Genomic DNA, 19,462 nt, shown 5'->3' on the forward strand with positions numbered 1-19,462 from the left:
GGAGTATAGAGATGTCTATGGAAGGTCAGCAGGCTATTGATGTCAGTCCTGAGATGGAGGGGCCCACAAGAACTTAAGAAGGCCTGGACTATCAAAATGGGACTGATGGAGAGTTCCAAAGAGAGACCTTATTCCATTGAAGGGTTCATACAATGCCAGTGTCAGGCTGCTGGGGATCCTAAGCCAGAGTCCCTATGGCTTATTTGGTCCTGCCATTGGTATTGTGGTTTCAGGGGTCACCTGGATAGGTCAGCCATGCCTGAACTGGATGACCATAGCTCCTGTGGTAAAAGGCTATGGAAGGAGTTTTAAAGGATGATTCAACCTGGAGAAGAGAAGGCTGAGAGTGGATATGATTGCACTTTTCAAAAATCTAAAGGGCTGCCATATGGAAGAAAGAGCCAATTTATTCTCAACTGCCACTGAAAGTAGAACTAGATGGGTATAGATGCAACATAGGAGATTCCAGCTGGACATCAAGAATAAATTCTTGACGGTCAGGGCCGTTTGGCAGTGGAACAGTTTGCAGAGAGAGGTGATGGTGGATTCTCCATCACTATGATTCTACAAAGGGACAGAGACAAAGGGTCTTGTAGTACTTGCCAGATAGTGTGGACTGTTCAAAGCATGTACAATAATCACAACAACAGCAACAAATAATCAACCCTATTTAGGTTTACTTGCCTGAAGGTCCTGCTGAAATCAGTTGGGTTTAAATCCTAACTCAACATTCACAGGATTGAACCCTTCTTCTTTTGCTTTACTTGTTTATAAAATGTGTGACTCCCTTCTCCAGCAATGTCCTGGACTACTCAGAGCAGTGTACAAATTGATCAATGTATGGGTTTCCAAATTCAGACCTGTAATTTGGGCTGTTTGATGGGAAGGGCGGTTCAGCAGAGGAAGAGATTGCTGAGGGAGGTGGGATTCTCCCTCACTGGAAATCTTCATGTGGAGGATCGATGCTCTAAGAGGATTTCCTGCTATAGGCAGGGGTTGGACTAGATGACCTTGTGGCTTCCTTTCAACTCAATGATTCTATGTTGAGGAAAAGTGAGGTAACTTACTGTGTTGTCCTTGGGTGGAAACTGCATGTTGATGCCCCTTTTCTGGCTAGCAAATGAGGCAAGGAGTGCCTATTTCTCACACCTATAATAAGAGTTTATCAGGAAAGAAAATTAAAGTTCAGAGGCTTGGTAAAAGAAAAAAGCTATCGTGTTATCCGAAGCAAGTATTTATGTTTTAAAATTAGGAGCTCACCCTTACAATGCGTTGGCTGCTTTCTGATGACTGAATGAGGATGGGTGTATACAAGGAAACCTACCATAGTGGTCAAAGCCAAGCGTCCATGCGGTGGTTTGTTGGCAAGGTAAACATTTGCAAGTAAAACTGGGAAGTTGTTAGGGTTATAAATGAGTCATTTTTATTTCTGCAAATGCATTTTGGAACTGGAAGCAAGAAAACACCCTTGGATATTCCTGACAGGGTAGTGAAAGCTCATAGAATTTCTTCTTTGTCACGGTGTTCTTCAATCATTACACTTTACCAGTGCTTTTTTTGTAAATAAAAAGGTGCAGGAACTCACAACTTGTTAATCTTTTATTTATTTATTTATTTATTTATTTATTTATTTATTTATTTATTTATAAACCATTTTTTATTGGAGAAATAAAATATTTTTTATGTGCTTCCCCCCTAAAGATGAACTTACTTCTGAATAGACACGCATAGGATTGGGCTGTCAATCTCCACATCCCCTTCCCCCTAGCTGTTTTTTCTACACATGGGGGAAAAATACTGTACAGGTGCACTTGTAGCGTGTAGCATGTAGTGTGGCACTACTTCGAGGAGAGGAAGCAGTGAATGGATTCTGAAAAATGGCTTACATGAGTTCCATGTAATAAAATTACTCTAAGCAACTGTGGGAGTAAGAACAAAAAAGGAATTCTTACAGGAGAGGGGTCCTTAGGTGCACATAGAAACAGCTATGTTTGCAAACAAGCGATTAAATATGGTTTAATTCAGGTATCAGAATACTCTGTGTCTTTGGGAAGGCGCTTGGCATGCAATTGTATGTTCTCTGCTGCCCTGAGCAGCTGCTGTGCATTGCTGGAGAGGAGCTGCAAACAATGGCTGGCGGAGGGCAGGCTTGTGGGGGAAGGATGAGGAGGATCTCTGGCAAGGCTGGACAGCACGTTGTACACACGTAGAATCCCTTTTCACCTGCCCTTAGCATGTGAAAACGGGTGCAGATATATATCTCTGCCAGGATTAAGAGCCCAATCCTAAGTATGTCTACTCTGAAGTAAGTCTCGTGCTAGTCAATGGAGCCTACTCCCAGGAAAGTGCCTAGGATTGCAGCCTAAGAGCCCAATCCTATGCATGTGTACTCAGAAGTCCACTTTAGTGAATGGGGCTTACTGTGGATAGGATGGCAGCCTCAGGGCCCAATCCTGTGCCTGTCTACTCAGAAGTCAGTCCCACTAGAGGCAGTGGGGCTTCCTCCCAGGAAAGTGTGGACAGGACTGCAGCCTCAGAGCCCCTCCTGTGCCTGTCTACTCAGAAGTCAGTCCCACTAGAGGCAGTGGGGCTTCCTCCCAGGAAAGTGTGGACAGGACTGCAGCCTCAGAGCCCCTCCTGTGCCTGTCTACTCAGAAGTCAGTCCCACTAGAGGCAGTGGGGCTTCCTCCCAGGAAAGTGTGGAGAGGACTGCAGCCTCAGAGCCCTTCCTCTGCCTGTCTACTCAGGCTGCAAGGCTATGACACTTTCCAGGGAGTAAGCCTCATTGTACACAATGGAACTTACTTCTGAGTAGACATGCATAGGCTTGGGCTCTCAGGCTGCAAGGCTATGCACCTTTTCCCAGGAGCAAGCCCCATTGAGCACAATGAGACATACCTCTGAGTAGACACACCTAGGCTTGTGCTGCAGATTGGCACGGGGCTGCACCAGCCAGCTTCCTTCCCCTCCTCCTCCGCCAAGCCAGTATCTGGGCGTTCCGTGGGTGCCACAGCCCATCTCCTTGGCTGGCTGGCGGGCTGGCTGTCCGTCCTCCTCCTCGGCGTTGGCATGTGTCCCCCGCGCCCTCCACCGGCTTGGAAGCTGCGCTGGGAAGCAGAGCGCGGGGGGAGGAGAGGCGGGCTGGGCTCAGGCGAGAGCTTGGAGATGGGGGCAGGAGGGAGTCATTGTGTGGTCAGGCAGGGGCCAGGCACCCGCCCCCCCTGCACCCCCCAGCACCCGCCCAGCGAATGCCTCTATTTTGCTCCCCCCCTCCTGGAATGCCTCCAAAGGGGAGGGGCCCCTGCAAAAAGGTGCCGGAACTCCGTCCCCCGCGTTCCATTAGGAAAAAAGCCCTGCACTTTACCTAGTTGGGTGTGAGCAAAGCACACGTCACACATTTGCACAACACTGCATAGCAAATAAGCCTTTTGACTATAATGTTGTGCTTTCATAGTGTCTGAAGCTTTTGAATGTTGTATATCAGGCGTGCCCAAACCCCGGCCCTGGGGCCACTTGCAGCCCTCGAGGCCTCTCAATGAGGCCTTCAGGGAGCCCCCAGTCTCCAATGAGCCTCTGGCCCTCCGGAGATTTGTTGGAGCCCACACTGGCCCGACACAACTGCTCTCAGCGTGAGAGCAACTGTTTGATGTCTTGCATGAGCTGTGGGATGAGGGCTCCCTCCACTGCTTGCTGTTTTACATCTGTGATGCAGCAGTGGCAGTGAAGGAAAGGCCAGCCTTGCTTTGTACAAGGCCTTTTATAGCCCTTGATCTATTGCAAGACCTTCATTCATTCATATAAGTTCATCTCTAATATATTCATTTATGTAAATTTATTCAAATTTGAAATGTAAATTAATTCTTTTTTCCCCCAGCCCCCAACACAGTGTTAGAGAGATGATGTGGCCCTCCTGCCAAAAACTTTAGACACCCCTGTTGTATATGATGGTCTTCTGATAAGAGAATAACAGCTGGGTTAGGGCGAGGGAATTATTTCTATGCTGCTAGAAGCTGGACAGAAGAAACCAATATATTTTTTGGATTCTTTTCCATGTGGTTGGTATTCTGTGGTGGGGGCAGTTCTCTCTCCAGTTTGAAAAAAACTAATTAATCACATGTGTGCAATTTATTATAAACATGGGCAAATTCAGACCTGCAAGAGCAATTTTGTTTCTTTCTGGAAAACAAGACCACCAGCTGGAACCTGGTGCAAAGTAGCAACTTGAGGGGTACAGCCAGGGAAAAAAAGATGGTTCGAGGGAGCAGAGGTCACCACCAATAGTAATTCAGCTGTCTATGCACTCAGATGGACCTTAATATAAAGTATAAATCTACATCTGAGTTACTCCAGATCAGGGAATCTAACACAGGGAATCTGTCTAATACAGAAGTTCTCCAGCTGTGAGTTGTGCCCCACCAGTGGGTCACAAAACAATTGTTGGTGGGTCACAAAGCTGACAAGCTGATAGCTGACAAGGAAAATGTACTGAACCCTATGGAAACCAAAACAGAGATGCACACACGTTTACTAATGAGTAGGCAACCATGCTTCAGTCCACTTCGAAGTGCAGGCTGAGAGGAATACGATGCCACCAGAATGGTACAGATCTGATAAATGCAGGCCTCAGTAAACTCTTGAGAAGGAAGTACCCCACAACAACAAGAAAGTACCCCACTGACAGGGAAAATGTATTGAGACCTATGGAAAGTGAAACGGAGTCACATGTGTGTGTACTCATGAGTAGGTGAACATGCCTTGGTCCACTTTGAAGGGTAGGCCAAGGGGAATGCAAGGCCGCCAGAATGATCTCAATCCAATGAATCTGGAGCACAATAAACGCTCCAGAAGGCAGTCCCCCACCACTATAGTAAAAAGGATAAAAACAGAGGCTTCAGTGGTTGTTGAACAATTGAGAGTCAGAAATCCATGCAGATGTACTAGAAATCATCCAGTGATCCCACAGCAGATCCCTCTCTGTCTTCTGGCCACCCATGAAATCAATTAGTATTTGGCTTGCAAAACTGTGATGAAGCTGGACTTGAAGAATTAGACTTTTCAAAGTACAGAATGTACTCGCAGTGTGTTCACTGTGCTTAGTTTCACTTACGGTAAATGAAGATTTTGTTGTGAGCTGACAGGAGGACAAGATAGCACCATCTGGATCTCACAAAGTGAGGTCACTCGCTGCCAAAGTTGTCCTTTTAAGAATAATGGCTTTGGTGTTCTTCCTTAGCATTTTCTGCTCATGAAGAGGACATGCTTGCTGAAATGCTTTTGCATTTTTCAAGCTACGACTTACTTTCACCACTTGCAGAACTGGCATTAAGTACTGTGAGAATCTCTTGTTGGAGGAAAGGTGCAATGTTTAGAAGTCCACCTCAGGTTTTACTTTTGGCTCAGACTTATTTCCAAGGCTACGTTTTATTTTGCAACTTCCAGGGCTAGAAGCACTAGAGAGCAGTTCCTTCTTCTAGCACAGTAGGGTCACATTTGTTTTTCAGGTTCTAGCACGCTCACCACGCTAACAAATGTTCCTGCAAGCCTGAGGCTAGAAAACATGACCACCTTGATTGTAATGATTCTGCGTGGGGACAGGACAGCACTCCTCTAACCACCGCATCTCTATGATAAAACCCCAATATACTTTTGAATTTGCCACCATTTTCTATGTTGTTTTTGAATCAAGCTAGAAGCATGATAGAGGCATGCTAGCGTGGTCATTTCCTGATATTTTCTAGTTGAAAAATAAACACAGCCCTAGTGAAGTACTGTGAAAGGTTCCGGTTGTCCTGGCTCTAAATAGTTTGTACTAAAGGTTTAAAACATTTCTGAAATTTCCTGCATCCATGAAGAACCTTGCATCTTGCTCTACACAAAGTTTGTGGGATACATCCAGCCTGCAGATCTTTTTTGTCTGCAAAAAGCTCTCCCCACCCCAGAATATCGAACATGTGGATGGCTATTAATGGTGCAGACTTTCGAGAACTGAAGAAAATGTCATTCCATGCAGCCTCTGGACGTGCATTTCCTTCCCCTCCGCAGACATGGTTTTTGTCCTTGCAAAAGCATTCTCAACAAGAGCTCCATGATTTTGCCTTGTAATATAAGAAAGCATGAAGAGCCCAATCCTGGGCTCGGGGCATCAGCTCACCGCTGGTGTGCACTGTCGCAAATGTGCCATAAGGCACGTTTGTGAGGCTGTCTGCCAGGCGAGCACCAATGGTAGCCCAGTGCCTCCCAGCGCTGGACTAGTGCCGGATGGGTGCCCGAACTCCACTGCTCGCTGGTTGCGTGAACAGCCGAGCTGTGGTAAGATAAGCAGAGGCGTGGGGGGAGGCGGGAAGGAGGCATTCCAAGGAGGTGGGAGGCTGGGGGAGGCTGGGGGGACATGTGCCGGGGGGAGGGAGGAGGGACTGATGGAGCTCTGCTCCACTGGATCCTGAACCTTTGTGTGGGGCTCACTGCCCAACATGAAAGGCTCTCCCCTCACCACTGAGCTTTTGGTCAGTGTTGAATCGAGTAGCTCCATTGCAGGGCTGCTTCCTTTTCCCAGGGGAAGGGGATGAAAGTCCCCTTCTCCTGAGGTGCCGCCTGCAGGATGGGGTGGCAGCTGTTTTCGGTGCCGCTGCAGCCGCACACCCCTGGAGCTCAGGACTGGGCTCTCAGGCATGTTAGCGCATAGAAGCAGGCTAGGTATGGGATTGCATAGACGAATCCACATGAGTAGCGCAGTTTCATGAGAGCATTTTTTTAACATTTGCTGGAATCAAACTTCCATAGTATTCATAACTGTTTTTGCTCCTTCCGTGCAGTGAAGCCGGTCAGGTCTTTTTAATTTTTTAATTAAAATGACCTAGGCTACAATCCTATCCACACTTACCTGTGAGTAGGCCCCATTGACTATAGTAAGACATCTGAGTAAACATACCTAGGATTGGGCTCTCAGTCCTCCTTCTTCCTTTGTAGCAGGGGTGCTCAAACTTTCAACTTTAGGGATGCTGGCCCTTTAACAAGTATAAAGAAGAGAGAATTGCAACTTGTCCCACAGATGACAAGTTGCACCTGCTGAAATTCTCTCTTCTATACACTTGTTAAAGGGCCAGCATCCCTAAAGTTGAAAGTTTGAGCACCCCTGCTTTGTAGTATAACAATTTACATGCTGCTCACCTTACATGCTCACCTCATGTAAACCACACACAAAAAATCAAAGAGAAATGGCTTCTTAAAATTGATTTTCTGTATTTTTAATAAAATATACAGCGTATACATTTGATGAACAATATTTGTGCACAGTCATATATGTTTGGTCAACACAACACATATTTTATGGTAAAAAACCCAATATAATATATTATACAGTAATATAAAAAACGGTATCATGAGAAGCTTGAGATAAACTGCTTGCCTGTTATTGAATAGCTTGTGAAAATGGCTTGATCACAATTGTCTTCTCCATCTGCAGGTACTTCCCAATAATATGCACGCTGGGAAATTCTATAAGGGACAGCCCAATCCTAGCCACTGCCAGTGCAGCAGGACCAGTGCAGTCATGCTGGATCCTGTGCAAGAACTGAGGAGGCTAAATGTCTCTTCGAGGAAAAGGGACTTGGGGAAAGCTCCAGCTGCAGGCCTAAATAGCTGGTGCAAGTTTGACTAGAGCCTTGTCGGCAGATCTGACCTGGGAAAAGGAAATAGGATATGGCATGCGCCAGCGCCACTGATCCTGCCCCTCTCAGACCTGACCTGTCCATCCCCCCCCATTCTGCTCACCCCCTTCCTGCCCTCTTCCACCCCCTGCTGCCTGATGCATTGCTTGCCTGCTCCAGTGCATGCTGAGGCTTCCACTGGCACCTGTGGGACAGTGCAGGCCTTCCCGCTGGTGCCCCTATCTTCTGCACTGTCACAACATGCTTTATGGCATGCTTGTGACAGCACACACTGGCACACAGTGCTTGCTGCAGCAGTGCAAGGAGAGGATAGAATTGTGTTGTAAGTGGTTTTACCGACTCCTACATTCATTTTAGCAATGATGAATTTAGAAATTCAATTAGCATCTATGGCTGTAGGTTGCGCTAGTCCAGGGGTGCCCAAACCCCAGCCCTGGGGCCACTTGTGGCCCTGGAGGATTCCCAATTCAGCCCTTAGGGAGTCCCCAGTCTCCAATGAGCCTCTAGCCCTCTGGAGACTTGCTGGAGCCCGCGCTGGCCTGATGCAACCGCTCTCAGTGTGACGGCCAACTGTTTGACCTCTCGCGTGAGCTGTGGGACGAGGGCTCCCTCCACTGCTTGCTGTTTCACATCTGTGATGCAGCAGGGGCAGCAAAGGCCTTTTATAGGCCTTGAGCTATTGCAAGACCTTCACTCATTCATATAATTTCCATCTCTAATATATTCATTTATGTAAATTTATTCAAATTTGAAATGTAAATTAATTCTCTTTTTTCCCCCCAGACCCCAACACAGTGTCAGAGAGACGGTATGGCTCTCCTGTCAAAAAAATTTGGACACCCCTGTGCTAGTCCATTCTGCTGGCCACTCATTTATAGGAAACTGACTTGGTTGGATAAGACCATCATTCCTTCATAAAACCATGGTCAACTTCAAATGTAATAACATTCCTTCACAAATAACACATCCATGCAGGAAACTGCATGTACATTGTATGGAATTGCACACATGACCATTTCACTTTACCCACACAGTGCATGTGGGCTTGGGGAAGCCATAGTACATTCATTAATGTTGTATGTATCCCTTTGTTTACCTGGAAAGGAGCAGAACATAACTAAAGAAGCATAATTCAAAACGATATTGCCTTGGCTTATGCCATAAACTCAGGACCCAATTCCTCCCCCCCCTCCCCCCCGCTGGTGCAGCCACTCTGAAAAGGAGCACACTGCATCCGGTGGGTGGGCAGATCGTAAGGCTTCAGACGGAAAAGGAAATTTAAATCCCCTTACCCCTTTGTAAGCCTCTCACTCCACAATGGCTCTCCAAGGACCTGCACAGCTCTTTAGCTGGCGCAAATCTGAGGACCGAAAGGGTGTGGAGAGGCTGCAAAATGAGGGGATAGGATCCATTGCATGTCATTTCTGCTGGATCCACCTCTCCCACAGTCACTGTCCAATTTTGCCCCACTCCTGCCTTACCTGCTCCGGCAGCTGTGGCAGGGTCTGGCAATGGACAGGAAGAACTGCCACCTCTTGTGGTAGCACTTCCAAAATGGCCAACAGAGTTCTCTGTGCTCCTTTGGCAGCCATATTGCGACAGTGGAACTCTGTTCTGACAGAGGAAGTCTTATTTATAATATGTGGTTCCGCTACAAGATGGGTTTCTCTTTTACCCAGAAAAGACAGGAAATATACTGTAATTGTTTCTGTAGTCTCAAAGTTTTCACCTCCTGCACTCCTTAGAATGTGAATCAGGTGGATATTAGTGAGTTGCTGCTCTTCTTCAGACTAATTAATTTTTTTTTTTTTAGCAATTTTATGGTGTTTCTCTATAGCTCACTCAATGACTATTTTTAGGTATAAAAATTACATACACGTTCTACATTTGCTAAGAGTTTATACAGATGACCCACAGCGGTTGTTGCTTGACTTGGATTTTCTTTCCCAGCCCTGTCGAATTGCCGTCAGTGGTCTGTCGAGGCAGGGAAATACAAGAACAAACTTCATGACCAACACGATGCAAGGGATAATGAGAGAGAGGATATAAACTGCAGGAAGGAACCATGGGTATGTTCCAGCATTCAGGAACCTCCTCGAACCATAAAGAAGAGTATGCGCTGTACACAAAACCAGTGTAAGGTAGCCAAGGTAGGACTGTGGGAGGGAAAAGAAAGAGAAGAAATAGCTTTGTCAAACAAAAGAGTACTCTCTGTGGGAAGCATCCGTGGAGCAACTGTATGAAGTACATGCAGCAGATCAAAGAGAATTCCATAGTTATCAAAAAACATTCTCAATCTAACTACCCAAAAGTTCCCTTTCCAATTCATCTGGAGCAGTGTTTCTCAAACTGTTGGTTGGAACCCACTAGGTGGGTCACAAGCTGATTTCAGGTGGGCTCCCATCCATTTCAATATTTTATTTTTAATATATTAGACTTGGTGCTACCATGGTATGTGAGTGCATTTGGGGAAATGTTCCAGACCTGTACTTTTAAAAAGCTACTGTGTATATTCTTTTAACAATGATAGTAAATGGAACTTAGTCCTGGATAAATGTGGGTAGGATTGCAACCTATGATTGTTAAAAATGTCCCCGCTTGATGATGTCACTTCCGGTCATGACATCACTTCCGGTAGGTCCTGACAGAATTTCATTCTAAAAAGTGGGTCCTGCTGCTAAATGTGTTAGAACCACTGATCTGGAGCTTTCTTAGATAAACTTATGACTTTACTTAAAGAGAAATCAACAATAACCTTTATGAACAACTGGAAACCAATCATTTACTTTTTGTGAGAGAGAGAGAGAGTAATTATTTAATGAGTTTTGGATTTGAAAATTAGTCATAAGAGGAACTGTTGGAGATGCAGCTTTTTAAAGGTGGAAATTTAGATCATTAATATAAATGCAGTAAGGAGTTAGAACTTTTTGCTTTCGCTCTTGCTACACTGTTAGATATATTTTATGTAGTTTTTTAGTTTTTTATTTTTTATTTTTTGTTTATTATGTTTTTTTGTATTACTGTTGTTTGTTTCTTGTTTTTCCTTTTAATAGCATTATAAATAAAATAAATATATAATCGATTCATCTGGAGCTTTCTTAGTTCAAAAAGGCAACATAACATCCATTGTATCAATTGCAAGTTTCCTGGATGGCAGCAGCTGGAATGCATTACTGGAATGTGCTGTGTGGTTGCCAGGATAATGCCACTCGAGGAAAACAGTATTGTGTGCCAGAAGTTTACAACCTCAATTGTACCAGCCAACCATTCAAATAATTAGACCCTGTGAGGCACACTTTGCATTAGATGAGAAGATATGAAATGAACGATTGTGAGGGTTGACAACAGAGCTGCATTTATAATAATTATAACCCAACTTTCCCAGTGCTCGAGGTGCATAAAACCCGTACAAAAGCAGTTTGGAAATCCATAATTGCAACCTGGCCTGTTGTAATTAGCTGTCAATTAGCTGTCAAGAATAAAACCCTTGGCAAGACGGCATTCAGATAAACCACCATCTAACTAATGAAAGGCCTTCACAATCAAACACGCCTACAAAGTTCAGGAAGGAGGAATAAAGAAGTGTTCCCTGCAGGAGGTGTCCTGCACCTCCAGGGATCTTTCACCCAGGGGAAAGGGCTAGAGAAGATTATTTGTGTGCAGGAAATGTCAGGTTCAATCCCTGGAATGTCCAAGGAGAGCTGGGAAAGATCTATTCCTGAAACCCTGGAAAGCCCCTGCCAGTCAACATAGATAATACTGAGCTATGGGCCAAAAAGATAAGGCAGCTTCCTACATTTGCAGGAGAACGCCCTAGTTCTTGAAGGATGTGTTCTGATTTCCAAAGGAAGGAAACCTGGAACCTGGTTGCCTCAATGGCTGTCTGAAGATTGTGATGGTCTCCTTTGCTCCTTCCTCCAAGCCTTATATTTTGTTTGTCTGATGAAACCAAACAGCAGAATGAAGTGCCTTACCCTTCAAAATATGAAGATTGCAGTATTTGAGAATCTTATGGCCCAATCCTATGGGGTCCTTTAAGGTGGCGGATTTTGTGATCTGCAACTGTAAAGCCTGGGGTGCTGGCCAAAAAGCCCTACTGCCATCATGTGCTTTGGGGCCACCAGTGCAAATGGGCAGAGGCCCTATGCAATGTGACAGTGGTTGTCGGACAACCTGCTGGAGAAGATAGGTTGGAGGCAATTTGGGGCAGGGATTGGGCCATGCAGGCAGGGGTGTGCAGGGGGAGGATCTCAGCAGCAGTGGTGCACACTGAGATCTGATTCCTTTTTTCCTGCCCTAAAACACCCCTGGAGTCTCCTTGGACTTAGGTCCGAGGAGATCCATTGGAGACCAGGTAGCCTACGGGAAGGTAAGAAAGAAAAAGTTTTGCTTACCTCTCTGGGGCCGCCTGACTCCCCCCATAGCATGCAGTGTGTGCTCCAGCACTGGTGCTGCTATAGGCTGATGGGGATGGAGGTAGGATGGGGCTGCTATCAAATGCAATGGGCCCTATTTCTGAATAAGTGTATATCAGGGGTTACCAAACTCCTCTGAGGGAGTTGGGAAGCCTATAAGTTGTTGCGAGGGTGGGGTGGAAGCATACCTGGGGGGGGCATGCAGCCTCCCGAAGAGTTCAGGAGCTCCCTCTGCAAGCCTCCCTACTGCAGCACTGAGTTCCGATCGGAGATCAGAGCTCAGTTCCAGTTTACAACTGGAGTTCGTATGGTAAACTGGAAGTGAGCTCTGATTGCCCATCTGAGCACAGTGCTGCAGTGGGATTGTTGCAGAGAGGGCTGTGAGCCTCCAGGATTCTTCAGGAGGCTGCATGCCCCCTCCCCCGGGTTCCCTGTGGCACTACAATCGCTGCAGCACCGTCAGGGCACCCATTCGTAGGCCACTCTCTTTAAGGGGGAATGGCCCATTTCTGGTTCCCCCAGTGGGTCACGACCCACCAGTTTGGGAACCATTGGTATATATGATTTTCTTTTACACAGAAAATGTGTGAAAAGGGAAAGCAAACGTGCTTTTGCTAGCCAATGAGTTCAGATTCTCACCTGTACAAACCGAAACTCTCTCCAGTTGACGTTGTTGCTGACAGAGGGCAAAGATGTGATTCCCAGGAGGAGGAAGAAGAAGAACCCCAAGATGCCGCAAGAGAGGTAAGAGTCGTGAATCCAGCCGCTTGAGTTGATAAATGGATCTGTTTTGTTGTTAAATGCCTACGGTGAGAGCAATTTAAAAGCACATTTTTAATGGGCAGTAACTATGAGTCCAGGGAGTTTCTCTTATACAATGGATTGTTCAATATCAACCCTCTCCCTGCTCTAACCCTCCCCTCCCCCACCCTTTTGCTGGACAACTAGTCTGGCAGATGACTGCCAGCACACATGGAAAGGCTCTGGCCTTCCCACCAGCACGCCAGCTCTCTGCATTGTCACAAAGCATTTTTTGCGACAGAGCGCACCATCAGAACACATGGTCTGCCAGCACAGAGTTTAGTTAGGACTGCACCATGAATCCATCAAATTGTTCAGTTTTATGAGATGCTCTCCCCAGCTTTTATTTTAAGAAAAGCTTGATCTTTTTTTAATGTTAATTTTTTCATCCAGATCTTTATAGTTCTGATAATGGTTTGAGGTACATGATAGAAACATGATGGTCCATTCTGACAAACTTCTGCCTTAGCATAGACCTTGCTCAAATTACCCTTTTGAAAGTCTGGAAACTGAAATAGTAGGCAGAATGACATGGGGCATGGAGTGGAGAGTCAATCACTGCTATGATGCTGCATCATCAGTGATGGGGTGGATCAGAAGTGGGGTTAGATTGTATCACTAGATTTGTGGTTGAGAGGGTCTCTTGTTCTGGTTGCAGGTGTCCACTTGAAGGCCATAGACTCCTTAATGGGGACCAGAGGGTCTGGCACAACTCTGGTGATGCTTGATCCTAAGGGTTCTCAAACTTCTCCAGAATAAAACTCCTGAGATATGTTTGCGCAGATATGTTTGCGTTGGGGAAAAGGCAGTGACACAATCTCCAGGATCACACCACTGCAGGAGCAGGGGGGCTTTATTTAACCTAACTTACCTCTGCTGGGGTCCAGAGGGTGCAGAGAGCCCTGCAGAACCCTCTGCAGAGTTTCCTGCGGCTTGCAGAAAGTGAAAATAGTAGTTGTGAACCACTTTCAGTTTCACAATTGCAACCCAAAAGTGGGTCGCACTTGCTATTTTTACTTTCTAAAAACCATGGGGAGCCCTGCAGAGGGTTCCGCAGGGCACCCTCCTCCGAGCCCTGACAGCAAGTATGTTAAAAAAAGCCCCCCCCCCGCCCCTGCAGTGGCACAATCCTGGGGATCGCGACACTGCTTTTCCTCTTTCCCCTTAAGGATGAGGTCCTCAGGCTGGGGCGTCATGATGCCCCAGTTTGAGAACCACTGGGACTTGTCACTCCCAACAAGGGTGGGGCTCTCCCTCCTTTCTCTGTTCAGATATCTCAACAGAAGTGGTGAGGGCAGCAGTGAGAGTACGATCTGCAGTATGTAAAGCACACCGTGCTTGGAGCCCTAAGCCCTTGTATGCTCCTAATGATGTACAAGGCCCCCTGCAAAGCTACACAATTTCATCACCTCAGGACTGGTGATGAAATGGCAGAATAATCCGAGCACTTTATCAGCTTACCTGCTCAAGGATATAGGCGCCTATCCTCCATCTTACATAATATCGAATAGGGATGATAAGTGTGTACAAAACATGAAGAAAAGCAAAAGCCAAGGCAACCAGGCCTAGTTGTTTTCTACAGAGCATCCACTGATCCAGCCAATCTGGGAAGCGACTGTATTTTGTTCCTCTGTACAACTGGAGAATAGCAGCAAAGATGCCAGGCAGGTATACCAAAGCAAGAAGGATAAGTGCCACTACGGGGCACACTTTGTTTGGAATTGAGACAGCAATACGGAAGGAAATATCCTTCTTTTTCTCAACGTAAGAGTAGATGACATCACGGATTAGGCAATAGAGGAAGAAAAACGCACTGAGGCCCAGGGCAAAATAGATAGAGTATCTCCACATTGGAAAGAGTTGCAAAGGATAATTCTCAATTTCTTTGGCTGCTAAGAGAGAACCCTTATCCAAAGGAGTAAGGCCAAGACTTCGAATGATATCCATCACTTTTTCTTTGGATTTGCTATCATTGCCACAGACAAATACCTAAAACAAAGCAAAAACAAGAATAAAAAACCAAATCGCTTCATTATTTCAAATGCTTCTCTTGGATATGTCAGTAAGAAAATTACAAGGGGATCTGGTCCATACCTATTTAGGGTGGTCGCTTAGCTACTGTTTATGGAAGGCTTCTGGAAGGCCAGGGTTTGGTTAAATTGAGGGGAGCCAAGGACCAGGATTTCTTTATTTAAAATATTTGGGACCCACTTTTCCTCCCTTAACATGGGATGCCCAAGGTCACTAACAAGAATTAAAAAACAGGATCTTTTAAAAGCAGGTTTGACTCAGGGATCTTCTGGTCACAACTGGGAGTTCCGGTCATGTCCAGGAGACGTTCTGAGGCATGGGACTCAGTGTCCCCATGCCTCAGAACACCTCCCAGATGTGACCAGGAGACACTTGAGGTTCTCCCTCCCTGCATATTCAATTATCTGTGGAAATTGGTATCTGTGGATTCCCCATGGATACTGAGGGTCTGTTCTCTCTCTCTCTCTCTCTCTCACACACACACACACACACACACCCAATATGAGCAAAACCATGAAAAATGGACATTCATCTCAGCCTCTCTGGCTTCCCTTTATATGTGGCCATCTTTTGTCCATAGATGTCCTCACCTGTCTGCTTGCATCCAAAGCGCCTGACTGCAGAGCCCAGGCCGACACGGTGTTAAATGCTTTTACCACCTTACTGCCTGGCAGCAACTGAGCAAGATATTCAGCATTGGATTCCGGGTATTGGTTAATTTTCAGGTTATTGCTCACATCCACAAGCACTTTCCCATGGAGAACTTCCTTTAGATCTTCCAGAAAGCTGTAATGGATTCTGTGAACTGCTAGAATAATAATGTTGGATGTTTCTGCAGCTTCTGCATGAGGTAGCACTGCGGCGCCTTTTGGGATCAATCCAGAAGCATGACCACTTCGGCTTCCAAATACTATAGAATAGCCACACTGCATCATCTTGTTTCCTAGAGATCTTCCAAAATCTCCTGTTCCAAAAATACACACAGTTGGCTTCTTGTTTGACAAATCTGTAGTAAGCGGGATTGTTGTGGCGTTCTTCTCCATAATTGACAAGTATGATGTTGCCTACAAAGATACAAAATCATGCATTTTAACCCTTGTTAATTATATAATCATTTACAAGGAATAAAATAACTCTAGGCAGTCTGATTCTCTACATGCATTGGTATTTCAGGATTTGAAACTTGGGGAGGGGCTGTAGATCAGTGGAAGGACACATGGTTGTTGAAGGTCCCAGAATGAATCCCTGCTATCTCTAAGTAAGGCTGGGAAAGAGCCCTGCCTGAGACCCTGGGGTCCCACTGCCCATCAATAGAGGCAGTACTGAACTAGGGGGAATCAATGGCCTGACTTGGTATAAAACACCTTCTGATGTTCCGATTTCACACCCCCTCCACAAATTAGCAAAGAATGTTGCTTAGTGGTTTATAGATCCCATATAGATTTATGGAGGGTTGCATGAGATCAGCTGCACTCATCTCAAAACCTTGCTTTTTGCTGGCACTGGCCAGCACAGGACACACTTGACTAGTTTTCTTCAGTTCTGTTTTTTATGTGACCTCTCTGTTCTATCTTGTCATTGCCTCCTCCCTCCCCAATCCGCTAATGAAGAATATTTTAAGTAAAGTAGTTCTGATGCTCTCTTTTAGGGTGCCGTGAATAGGTATGTCTTATCTGTATGGGTGTTCTTTAATTTTAAGAGTTGTCTGTGTTCAGAGACAACTGTGTGTGTTCAGGGTTTACGACTGATCCCAAACTGAAACAGAAAATGAGTGTATATTAGTGATGGTTCACCCAGTGGCATAGTTGGACGACTGCAGGAAGCAATGCAAATCAGAGCTATTCCAGAAGTGGAAGGTGATGTTATGTTGTCACTGGGCACTAGCGAGCTCAGCGATGCTGTTGACTTCACCAACCTGAAGTAACACTGAAAATAAGGTACTTTCAGCTGGAGACTTTAGAGAGCAGAACAGGCATAGAGTTCCCAAACTCCTCTTGCTGGGGGTGGGTGTGGGTGTGTGTGTCTTAGGAGTTCAACCAGTTTGCTTACAGGCTTTCCCATTTTCTACTCAGCCAAGCACCATAGCAGTAAATTATTGGCCCAGTCCTAAAAGAGCATTTTGCCAGCATAACATGGTCTGTGGTTGTCACAAATGTGACACTGCCAGAGAGTGAGGTCTGGCCGCTGCCCAGAGTGTTGAGTGGCAGGTCAGTGCAGAAACAGATGTTGAATGCCTGTCAGCTGAATTAAGGCTGCACAAGAGCTGGGTGGGTGGTGGGGAGGTGGTGGAACAGGGGGGTGGGTGAAATGGATGGTGATGGGGGCAGGAGGGAGAGCAGTTCGGGCCCAGGAAGGGGGCAGGTTCAGCATCATTGCCATTAGAAATTTAGCCATTTGTACAGAAATCGCTGAGGCACTAGGCTATTAAAAGTTTGTATTTCATATAATACCCTTTTACATTTGAATTTTTTTTATTCTGATCATTCTATAAAGTTAACCTACAAGAAGTGAAACCAGACCTCCCAAAGGATACTATTAGTTTTTCACTATTTGAGTTGGTTTTCTGACATGCAAGACTAAGACCGAGTGACTTCTGTCATGTTGGGGGAAGGGAACCCTTTCGGATTTTGGTGCCTTGGGAGACTGAAGTGGAAGAAATTCTACAGAGCTTCCCTTTGCAGATATTCTTGGGATTCAGCACACATGAGAAGCTTGTGTTGCATGACATGTGGCTCTGAATTTAACAAGTCAGTTTTTGTCCCTTCATTTTCTTGCATAGAGTTTTTTTTTTGAAAGAGGCAATATTCTCATGGAACTCCAGACTCTGGGATTGTGAATGGTGAATTGTGGTCTATGGGTTTTATGCCTGCTTCGGAAATCTTTTGCTTCTAGAATCTGGGCTCATTATATATATACCCTACTACTAAGTTCCTTTTCCCTGAAGGAGAAAAACAGCAAAGCCAGAAAGACAAATAGTTTTATGCAAGAAGATATTTTTTGGAAGTATGCCTAAGCAATTATTGGCAACCTTCAGTCTCGAAAGACTATGGTATCGCGCTCTGAAAGGTGGTTCTGGCACAGCGTCTAGTGTGGCTGAAAAGGCCAATCCGGGAGTGACAATCCCTTCCACACCGGGAGCAAGTGCAGTCTGTCCCTGGTCTGTCTCCCTGGCTATGGGCCTTCCTTCTTTGCCTCTTTGCCTCAGACTGTTGGCAAAGTGTCTCTTCAAACTGGGAAAGGCCATGCTGCACAGCCTGCCTCCAAGCGGGCCGCTCAGAGGCCAGGGTTTCCCACTTGTTGAGGTCCATCCCTAAGGCCTTCAGATCCCTCTTGCAGATGTCCTTGTATCGCAGCTGTGGTCTACCTGTAGGGCGCTTTCCTTGCACGAGTTCTCCATAGAGGAGATCCTTTGGGATCCGGCCATCATCCATTCTCACGACATGACCAAGCCAACGCAGGCGTCTCTGTTTCAGCAGTGAATACATGCTAGGGATTCCAGCACGTTCCAGGACTGTGTTGTTTGGAACTTTGTCCTGCCAGGTGATACCGAGGATGCGTCGGAGGCAGCGCATGTGGAAAGCGCTCAGTTTCCTCTCCTGTTGTGAGCGAAGAGTCCATGACTCGCTGCAGTACAGAAGTGTACTCAGGACGCAAGCTCTGTAGACCTGGATCTTGGTATGTTCCGTCAGCTTCTTGTTGGACCAGACTCTCTTTGTGAGTCTGGAAAACGTGGTAGCTGCTTTACCGATGCGCTTGTTTAGCTCGGTATCGAGAGAATGTGTGTCGGAGATCGTTGAGCCAAGGTACACAAAGTCATGGACAACCTCCAGTTCATGCTCAGAGATTGTAATGCAGGGAGGTGAGTCCACATCCTGAACCATGACCTGTGTTTTCTTCAGGCTGATTGTCAGTCCAAAATCTTGGCAGGCCTTGCTAAAACGATCCATGAGCTGCTGGAGATCTTTGGCAGAGTGGGTAGTGACAGCTGCATCGTCGGCAAAGAGGAAGTCACGCAGACATTTCAGCTGGACTTTGGATTTTGCTCTCAGTCTGGAGAGGTTGAAGAGCTTTCCGTCTGATCTGGTCCGGAGATAGATGCCTTCTGTTGCAGTTCCAAAGGCCTGCTTCAGCAGGACAGCGAAGAAAATCCCAAACAAGGTTGGTGCAAGAACACAGCCCTGCTTCACTCCGCTTCGGATGTCAAAAGGGTCTGATGTGGAGCCATCGAAGACAACAGTGCCCTTCATGTCCTTGTGGAAAGATCTGATGATGCTGAGGAGCCTGGGTGGACATCCAATCTTGGGGAGAATCTTGAAGAGGCCGTCTCTGCTGACCAGGTCGAAAGCCTTTGTGAGATCTATGAAGGCTATAAAGAGTGGCTGTCGTTGTTCCCTGCATTTCTCCTGCAGTTGTCTAAGGGAGAATACCATATCAGTGGTGGACCTGTTGGCTCGGAATCCACACTGCGATTCTGGATAGACACTCTCTGCAAGTACCTGGAGCCTCTTTAGTACAACTCGGGCAAACAGCTTTCCTACAACGCTAAGG

General features: G+C 46.1%; 1 protein-coding gene across 1 annotated transcript in view; it reads right to left on the reverse strand.

Moving 5' to 3' along the window:
- Window positions 1-7,219: 7,219 nt before the first annotated feature.
- The window catches only part of STEAP4 (STEAP4 metalloreductase), a 33,844-nt gene continuing 21,601 nt past the window's right edge, over window positions 7,220-19,462 (reverse strand). Inside the window, exons 3-6 of the mRNA XM_066628514.1 lie at window positions 15,505-15,978; window positions 14,345-14,872; window positions 12,722-12,886; window positions 7,220-9,823 (exon numbers count right to left, since the gene is read on the reverse strand). Coding sequence (XP_066484611.1) covers window positions 9,566-9,823; window positions 12,722-12,886; window positions 14,345-14,872; window positions 15,505-15,957 — 1,404 coding nt within the window. The 5' untranslated portion in view covers window positions 15,958-15,978 and the 3' untranslated portion in view covers window positions 7,220-9,565. The remainder of the gene's footprint in view (window positions 9,824-12,721; window positions 12,887-14,344; window positions 14,873-15,504; window positions 15,979-19,462) is intronic.

Source organism: Tiliqua scincoides, chromosome 5, assembly GCF_035046505.1.
Source record: "Tiliqua scincoides isolate rTilSci1 chromosome 5, rTilSci1.hap2, whole genome shotgun sequence".
Classification (NCBI taxonomy): Eukaryota; Metazoa; Chordata; class Lepidosauria; order Squamata; family Scincidae; genus Tiliqua; species Tiliqua scincoides.